General features: G+C 43.9%; 1 protein-coding gene across 4 annotated transcripts in view; it reads right to left on the reverse strand.

Annotated features, from left to right (window-relative positions):
• The window catches only part of ttc39c (tetratricopeptide repeat domain 39C), an 81382-nt gene extending 75641 nt beyond the window's left edge, over positions 1-5741 (reverse strand). For 2 of the 4 annotated variants that reach the window (XM_063060534.1, XM_063060526.1), the window contains exon 1: positions 5395-5741. In XM_063060534.1, the coding sequence (XP_062916604.1) occupies positions 5395-5549 (155 nt within the window). In that variant the 5' untranslated portion in view covers positions 5550-5741. The other 2 variants (XM_063060553.1, XM_063060544.1) reach the window with 2 other exon arrangements.
• Positions 5742-9642: the final 3901 nt, after the last annotated feature.

Below are 9642 nucleotides of genomic sequence, written 5' to 3' on the forward strand. Positions count from 1 at the left end.
TATTTAGAGAAGAATAGTCTGATTAGGGATTGACAGCACAGCTTTGTGAGGAGTAGGTCATGCTCACATCACAAGACTGAATTCTTCAAGGAAGTGACTATAAACAAATTGATGAAGGTATAGCATTGGATGTGGTTTGTAAGGATTTTCATAAAGTGTTTATTCAGAAAGTCAGGAGGCATTGGATCCAGGGTAACTTGGCTGTGCGGATACAAAAGGCAGAGAGTGGTAGTAACTGGAGAATATTCTGCCTAGACATCGTGACCAGTGGTATTCCACAGAGATCTGTGCTGGGACCCCAGCTCTCTGTGTCTATTTTATAAATAACTTGGATGAGGAAGTGGAAGGTGGGTTAGTGAGTTTGCAGATGACACAAAGGTCAGGTGATGTGGGTCGTAAGAAATTTGTTGTGGGTTACAATGGAACATTGACAAGATGATGCAGAGCTGGGCTGAGAAGTGGCAAATGGATTCAGTCTGGAAAAAGTGTGAAATGATAAACTTTGGAAAGTCAAACTTGAAGGCAGAGCACAATGTTAAAGACAGGAAGTAATGTTGTAGCTCCCAATAACTCTAGTTAGACCACACTTGGAGTATTGTGTTCAGTTCTGGTTCCCTTGTTAAAGGAAGGGTGTGAAACCTTTAGAGAAGGTGCAGGGATTTACCAGGATGCTTCCTGGATTAGAGGGCATATCTTATGACAGTAAATTGAGTGAACTTTGGTTCTTATCTCTTGGAATTTAAGGACGTTGAGAGGTGACTTGATAGAGGTGCACTAGACAATAGAACAAATAAATAGAGTAGACCATCAGTGTTTTCTGTAAGTTATCACCCGTTGGTGATTGACAAATTGAACAGCACCCAGAGAGAATGCACACTAGAATATTTCTAACTCTACTCCAAGTAAATGAAAAGACTTCATAATTCTGAACGAGATCTACTGAAAAACATTGTTCTTGTCTAAAACATTCAGTAAATCATCAAGCTAGTCATTCCAGACCATATGGAATGACAATGCATGAAGAAAAAGGGAACTAAAGCAAATTGCATCATCTTTAACTTACAAAGAAAACAAATGCTGCTCCAACAGTTATGAGATTGCTCAACACCTAGCATCAAATACTTTATGACAATACCTTCAACCAGCTTTTGGCAAAATTTTACACTTCAAATATATCTCATTCCTCAAAGCAAAAAGTAACCTGTTCTTCCATCACTACTAACAGAGTGAATTTTCCAACCATTAACCTTCCTCTAATAAACTAGATAGCCTATATTTCATCAGCTGGCTTGAGCAAAATGATGTCGAAAAACATTAATAAAACCAGAAGGTGCTGGGCAGTATTTGAATTAAAGCTTCAGTTACAAAAGCCTTCATCAGAATTTAACTAGGAGAGAAAACAAGCTAATTTGCAGTTGCAAAGAAGGCAGGAGTCGATGGATAGTTCAAATGGTGTGACCAATTGAGGTAATATGCCCCTTTGAGCGTTTACTGATAGCATGGATTACTAATAGCAGGGGTGTGGGCAATGCCAAGGTGTACTATTAGAGAGAAAACAGAGCTAAATATCACAGATGCATGACTGGCCTAAATGGCCAGGTCTGAGAGTCAAAAAGAAAGAACAAGTTACTCAGAGTTGAACAATTTGAGAGAGTCCAGAAGGCTATAAGGTTCTCCAAAAATAAGATGAAGGCTTGGTTATAGGAAGGGTGAAGTCTTTTTGCGATGTATGTCAATGATTTGAACTACGGTATTAATGGATTTTGTAGCTAAATTTGTCAATGATACAAAGACAGGTGAAGGAGCAGGTAGTGTTGAGGACACAGAGAGCCTTAGATAGTTTAGCTGAATGGGCAAAGAAGTGGCAAATGAAATACAATGTTGGAAAATGTGTGGTGATGCACTTTAGCGGAAGAAATAAACAGGCAGACTATTATTTAGATGGCGAGAGAATTCAAAATGCAGAGATCCAGAAGGACTTGGGAATCTTTGTGCAGGATACCATAATGGTTAACCTCCAGGTTGAATCAGTTGTGAAGAAAGTGAATGCAATGTCTAGAGGTATAGAATATAAGAGCAGGGATGTGATGTTGAGGTTCTATAAGGCACTCGTGAGGCCACACTTGGAGTACTATGTGCAGTTTTGGCTCCTTATTTTAGAAAGATATACTGACGTTGGAGAGGGTTCAGAGAAGATTCACAAGAATGATTCCAGGAATGAAAGGGTTACCATATAAGGAACATCTGGCAGCTCTTGGGCTGTATTCCCTGGAGTTCAGGAGAATGGGGGCGGGGGGGGGGGAAATCTCATAGAAACATTCTGAATGTTAAAAGGCCTGAACAGATTAGATATGGCAAAGTTATTTCCCATGGTAGGGGATTCTAGGATAAGAGGGAACGACTTCAGGATTGAAGGACAGAGATGCAGAGAAATTACTTTAGTCAGAGGGTGGTAAATCTGTGGAATTTGTTGCCATGAGCGGCTGTGGAGGCCAAGTCATTGGGTGTATTTAAGGCAGAGATAGAAAGGTTCTTGATTAGCCAGGGCATCAAAGGGTATGGGTGAAAGCCGGAGAGTGGGGATGATTGGAAGAATTGGATCAGCCCATGATTGAATGGGGGAGCAGACTTGATGGGCCAAATGGCCTACTTCTGCTCCTATATCTTATGGTCCTCAAGTTTGCATTGGGTCTTGTTGTAACAGTACAGGACACATACAGATGTCAGAATGGGAATGGGTTGGAGAATTAAAGTGGTACACAAAACGCTCAAGATCAATCCTGTACATCGCATGCAGGTGCTCCACAAAGGGATCACAGTCAGTACTTGGTTCAGTCAATGTAGAGATTATTGCAAACACAGAATGTTAGAAATTCAAGTGAGTTGCTGCTTCACCTGGATATGCTGGGTTTCTGGACAGTGGGAAGGCAAGAGGTAAAACGTTATTGCATTTTTTGGGATTTATGGGAAAGAGCAGAACAGGAGTCACCAAGCAAGTGATCCCTCTGAAATGCTCAGAAGAGGAAGAAGGGCCTTGTAGTGAAATCATGCAGACAGTCAGCTGAATATGGAGGCTAATGGAGTCAAAGGCAAGGATCCCCATTTCCCACTCCTCTGCAGTCAGTCCTTCACCTTCCATCCTACCAATTCCCATATTTGCACATCACCTGTATTGACCCCAAGCTTCTAATGCCTCAAGAAGTAGGCATACATAATTAAAAAGCCTCACCAGTCAGCACATACCTCCTCTCATTACTACCATCAGGGAGGATGTATAGGAGCCTTAAAACCCACACTCAATGTTTTAGGAACAATTTCCATCAGATCAATGAACAATCACTGAACCTATGAACACAACCTCATGATTTGGCTCTCTTTTTGTAATACTTATGATCTTTTGTGTATTGCACTGTACTGCCACCACAAACAATACATTTCACAATATACATCAGTGACAATAAACCTAATTCTGAGTCTCCATCTCACTCTGATGGCCTGTGGCCTACTCTATTGTTACAATGAGCTTGAGGAACAACTCATTTTCAATCCAGGCACACCGATGTCTTCAGACAATATTATATTTTCCAACCTGAGGGAAACTTGCTCTTCCTTCCTGTTTTAGAAACAGCCTTCTGTTTCAACCATCCATCCGTGACTTCAGCATATTGGTGTCTCTCCATTAATTCAGCCGTTACTGCTTGGTGCATTCCAACATACATAACACAAAGAAGCACAAAGTGCTTCTGCCATACTAACCCATTTCCAGTACACAAATGTAAAGGAGAATGAAATAATTGTTACTCTCGGCCTGATGTAGAACAAAAAAATGACAGTAATACAATAAATATAAAATAAGCAAGCTTAGATACTTGTATGATTTTGTCCCATCTATTTAGAGTTATAGCATGTTATTGTTCTACCCATCCATCACCTTTTCTGCCACTTATACTTCCCTTCTTTTTTTCAGACCTGTAGTCACCACCTGAAACACCAACTCTCTCTCTGTCTCTACTGATGCTGTCTGACCCACTGAGTTCCTCCAGCAGTTTGTTTTCTCACTACAGATTTCAGCAGATGCCGTGATGGATGATGGATGATGGACTGGGCCGTATCCACTACATTTTGTAAGATTTTCCATTATCAGGCTGTGATGCAGCCAATCAATATACTTTGCACATCTATAGAAGTTTGTCGCAAACAACAGGAATTCTGCAGATGCTGGAAATTCAAGCAACATACATCAAAGTTGCTGGTGAACGCAGCAGGCCAGGCAGCATCTATAGGAAGAAGCGCAGTCGACGTTTCAGGCCGAGACCCTTCGTCAGGACTAACTGAAGGAAGAGTGAGTAAGGGATTTGAAAGCTGGAGGGGGAGGGGGAGATGCAAAATGATAGGAGAAGACAGGAGGGGGAGGGATGGAGCCAAGAGCTGGACAGGTGATAGGCAGAAGGGGATACGAGAGGATCATGGGACAGGAGGTCCGGGAAGAAAGACGGGGGGGGGGTGACCCAGAGGATGGGCAAGAGGTATATTCAGAGGGACAGAGGGAGAAAAAGGAGAGTGAGAGAAAGAATGTGTGCATTAAAAAGAGTAACAGATGGGGTACGAGGGGGAGGTGGGGCCTAGCGGAAGTTAGAGAAGTCAATGTTCATGCCATCAGGTTGGAGGCTACCCATACGGAATATAAGGTGTATATACGGAATATATAGAAGTTTGTCAACGTTTTAGATGCCATGCTGAATCTTCGCAAACTCCTAAGTAGAGGCGCCGCCGTGCGTTCTCCGTAATTACACTTACGTACTGGGCCCTGGACAAGTCCTCCGAAATAGTAATAGTAAATAGGAATGTAAAGTTGCTGACCCTCTCCACCTCTGATCTTCCGATGAGGACTGGTGAACATTTCCATTATTTTAGAATCACAGATCACATAATGTGCCAGATATCCCACAGTTAAATCCTGTTTTATTCTCCTCACATTCCTATCCACAATCCCCCTAACACTCAGTACAGTTTAAAAGGGAGCAATCAGCCAAACCGTGTCTTTGGGATGAAGGAAACCAATCTGCAAACTCCACACAAACAAACCCCGGCTGAGGTTCGAACCCAGATTACTATGAGAGGGCGGCTCAACCCCCTGCACCACTGTGTCGCCCCGTTCAGATTTCCATCAGCAGCAGCATAGAGACCTGCACCAGTGCTACCGAACACACAGGAGCCCAAACGATTGGATCCGAACCCTCTCCGAGTGCAGCCGAAGGAACCCGAGGATCGCCGAATGTACCCGAGTCTAGCCCGAGCGCTACCGAACACGCACGAGCCTAGCCGAGCGGACCTGAAAGCTGAACCGATCCCACCGAGCGCGCCCGATTTCTCCCATCTGTATGCCTGACTGACCGGTATTTTTTGAAGAGCTGGTCCGATTCCCTGAAGCCGTTGTTTAGCAGCATGTTTATCCCAGCCAGCGCCAGTTCGGCGTCGTCCAGCGGCAGGGGCCCCGCGGCCGCCGAGCCCGAGCTCGAACCCGCCGTCTCCAGCCGCCTGCGCTCCATCGCTCTCTTCCCAATCCGGACGGGATTGACAAGAGTCGCGGCGGCAGTGACAACGGCCTTATGTTCGGCTCGGCCCCAGCTGGCCGAGGTCCCGTGGTTTGTCAAGTCGACCTGGGCCCCGGCTCTTCACACAATCCCCGGGTCAGACGGCGCCGCTCACTCCATCGCCCGGTGCGCTGCTCCTTCCGCGTCCGCTACGCTCGCTCCCAGCACACACCTCGCAACGCGCAGATGATATCCTGGCAACGGCGCCCTCGGACTCAACCAATCAGCGCTGTAGCGCTCTCTGAGAGGCACGCCCTCTCTCTCCTTGTCTTGTCAAGCAATCCACCTCAGTGCAATGTAGGGTGTGGGTCTGAAAGCAAACCACCTTTTGTCTCTACAGATGCTGCTCGTCCTGCTGAATTCCAACAGCCATTTGTGTTGTTTTTGCTCCATGAAAGGTTCATTTATTGTCAAAGTATGTATGCAGTGTACATCTCTGAGATGTCTTCTCCAGATGGCCATGAAACAAAGAAAGCCATTGATTAGATTATTAGATTAGATTATGAGGACATGCAGTCCTCTTTTATTGTCATTTAGTAATGCATGCATTAAGAAATGATACAATGTTCCTCCAGTATGAAACACCAGACCAAGACTGAAAAACTGACAAAAACCACATAATTATAACATATAGTTACAACAGTGCAAAGCAAGACCATAATTTGATAAAGAACATGGGCATGGTAAAAAAAAGTCTCAAAGTCTCTCGAAAGTCCCATCATCTCACGCAGACGGTAGAAGGAAGAAAAACACTCCCTGCCACAAACTTGCCAATGCAGCACCCTGGAAGCACCCGACTGCAGCCGACTCTTGAGTCCGTCCAAAAACTTCGAGCCTCTGACACCGAGCACCGAGTGCTTTGACCGTGGCCCCGGCCGCCAAGCAATAGGCAAAGCCGAGGATTTGGGGCCTTCCCCTCTGGAGATTCTCAATCGCACAGTAGCAGCGGCAGCGAAGCGGGCATTTCAGAAGTTTCTCCAGATGTTCCTCGGTGCTTCTCATGTCTGTCTCCATCAAATCAGGATTGTGCACGGTCCCGACTTAACAAATACAGATATCATTCCGGAGTGGCCGCGCGCACTGCGTCACACAGTCACCTTCTCCTCTCCTCCTTCGTTCAAAAGAAAACATCAAAACCACCCACACACACTAAAAGAATGGCAATGTGATCCAAATTCCAGCATTTACAATCTCTTAAGTCTTCAGTAGTGGATTCAGCCCAGCACATCATGGGCATATCCATTCCCCTTCCTCATCTGTAGTATCTACAGGGGTTGCTGCCTCAAGAAGGCTATATCCATCATCAAAGTTACCAATCACACAGGCCTTGCCATCATCTTGCAGATCGAGCAGGAAGTATGGACCCACCCACCCTGGACATTCTCTTTTCTTTACCCCTCCCTTCAGGCAGAGGATACAAAAGCCTGAAATCACATACCACCAGGCTCAAGGTCAGTTTCTACCATTATTAACTATTGTATGCCCCCCCATTAAGATAAAATGGATCTTGACGTCATAATCTACCTCATTTTGCCCTTGCACCTATTGTCTGCCTGCACTGCACTCTCTCTGTGACATTTTATTCTGCATTCTGTTATCGTTTTTCCTTGTTCTGCCTCAGTGCACAATCTCAGAAGTGAAATGATCTGTACGGATAGCATGCAAAACAACATTTTTCACTGCACTTTGATATACGTACTGATAATAAACTAATTTACCTGACATCTCACCACGTTCAACTACAGCTATTCCCTTCAACCATTCAGTTCTTGAACCATCTGCACAATCCTGAACACTACCGTTCACCAACACTATGATCACTTGGCACTACAATGAGCTTTGTTTATTTTTTGATTCTAAATTTGTTTTTTTCTTGTACAGTTCTAGTATAGTTTATAAATAAGTTATGTATATGCTTTTCTTCTGAATGTTGTGTCTCTAACACTATGCAAAAATTAAGTTATTCATTTTTTCCTATGTGTACTTGTTCACATGGCAGTAAATTTGACTTGACTTGACATGACTCATTTCAGTCCAAAATTAGTATGAACAAATCCATCGGTTTTTGATCTGTCTGCAATGGCTGTCCCAAGCTTCCAGTTACAAATAATTTTAACACCCTATCTATTCCCCAAATGACCTGTCCATCCTTGGCCCCCCTCCACTGCCAGGATGGGTACAAACACAACCTGGAAAAACCTAGTTCATATTCCACTGCGTAGTCCATAAGCCAATAGCGTTTACATTGAATTTTCCAATTTCAGATAGTCTGCATTCCCAGTATTTGTTGATCTCCCAATCTACCTCATTATGGCCCTTGCACTTTATTTATCTGCCTACACTGTACTTTCCCTGTAACTGCAACAGCATATTCTGCATAATGTTTTTTTTCTTTAGCTCCCTCCATGTAATTATGCATGGATGCCTGGATTGAAGAGCCTGTATTATGAGGGAAAGTCAAACGAGCTAGGGCTTTTCTGTTTGGAGATACAATTGATGAGAGGTCACTTGATAGAGTGACAACACTATTCTGATCGTCCTTTTCTACTACTTCAATGTACTTATGTCCGACATGATCTGGATGGCACTCAAAGTTTTTCACTGTATCTCGGTGCATGTGACCTAATAATAAATCAACCAAAACAGCCTCTGTTACAGCAAGTGGTCCTTCCTGTCGAGGACTCTTGCATGTTTATACTCCCCAAAGAAACATGGAAATCATTAACCTATATTATGAAAAGCGATGGGACAAGAGCCAAGCCCTATGAAGTACCACTGATGACAATTTCCAGCCACAAAAGCACCCATTGTTTCTTGCTACTGAACCAAATTTGAATCCATTTGCTTTAAAAAGCTCTTAACTGCTCAAGTTGCAGAAGGTTAACATGTGAGGCTTTTGCACGAGTCAATAAATGCATCCGTTGTTTTCAAAAAAAAACAGAGGACTTTCTTGAAGTACTTTTGTTCTTGAAGTGATACTGGAACTCACTTGAAATGGAATTCTCTCTTCTCCCCCCACCCAATGAACAAAAGGCACAAGAGCCAAAAAGCACTTGAGTACTGGTTATAGCCTGCTGTAATAGGACTATTAAACAATTTCCGAGTATAATAAGATGGACTGTCGGCCTCACAATCAACTTCATTATGGCCTTGCAACATATTGTTGGCCTGTAAGTAAAACACTTTACTTTGCATTTTTTTATTGTATGGATGGCATGCATGCAAAACCTAGTTTTCACTCTATCTCAGAACATGCAACAATATTAAACCAATTCCAATTTCTTAAACATGTGCCCTTCAGTTCTAGATTCCCCTGACATCAGAAAAAGATGTTAATAATATTCCCAGAGGAACTCAGCGGCCAGGCAGCATCTATAGAAATGAACAAGCAGTCGATGTTTTAGGTTGAGAGCCTTCATCGAGACTGAAAAGGAAGACAGAAAAAGCCGCAATAAGAAGGTGGGGGAGGGGGAGGGGAAAGGAGCAGAAGCTAGAAGATAGGTGGGTGGGGGAAGGGAGCTGAAGTAAAAACCTGGGAGGTGATAAGTGGAAGAAGGTGAGGAGAGGAAGGAATCTGATATGAGAGGGGAATGGACCATGAGAGAAATGGAAAGAGGAGGGGCACCGAGGCAGGTGGGACTGAGGTGGGGTGATAGGCAGTTGAGGAGAAGAGAAGAGGTAAAAGGGAGGCCAGAGTGGGGAATTGAAGAAGGAAGAGGGAGGGGGGAAAGTTGCTGGAAGTTGGAGAAGTGGATGTTCATGTCAGCAGATTGGAGGTTATTCAGACAGAATATTACATATTGCTCTTCCTGCCTGAGAGTGGCAGTAGAGGAGGCCATGGACCAACACATTGGAATGGGAATTAAAATTGTTAGCCACAGGGAAATGCGGCTTTTTGCAGATGGAACCGGCACTGTATTCTGTCTGCCACTTCTTTGCCCATTCTCCAAATCTGTCTATGTCCTTCTGTAGCCTCTCTGCTTCCTCAATACTATCTGCCCCTCCAGCTCCCTTCATATCGTCTGCTAATTGGTGACAAAGCCATTAA

This window comes from Mobula hypostoma, chromosome 1, assembly GCF_963921235.1.
Source record: "Mobula hypostoma chromosome 1, sMobHyp1.1, whole genome shotgun sequence".
Classification (NCBI taxonomy): Eukaryota; Metazoa; Chordata; class Chondrichthyes; order Myliobatiformes; family Myliobatidae; genus Mobula; species Mobula hypostoma.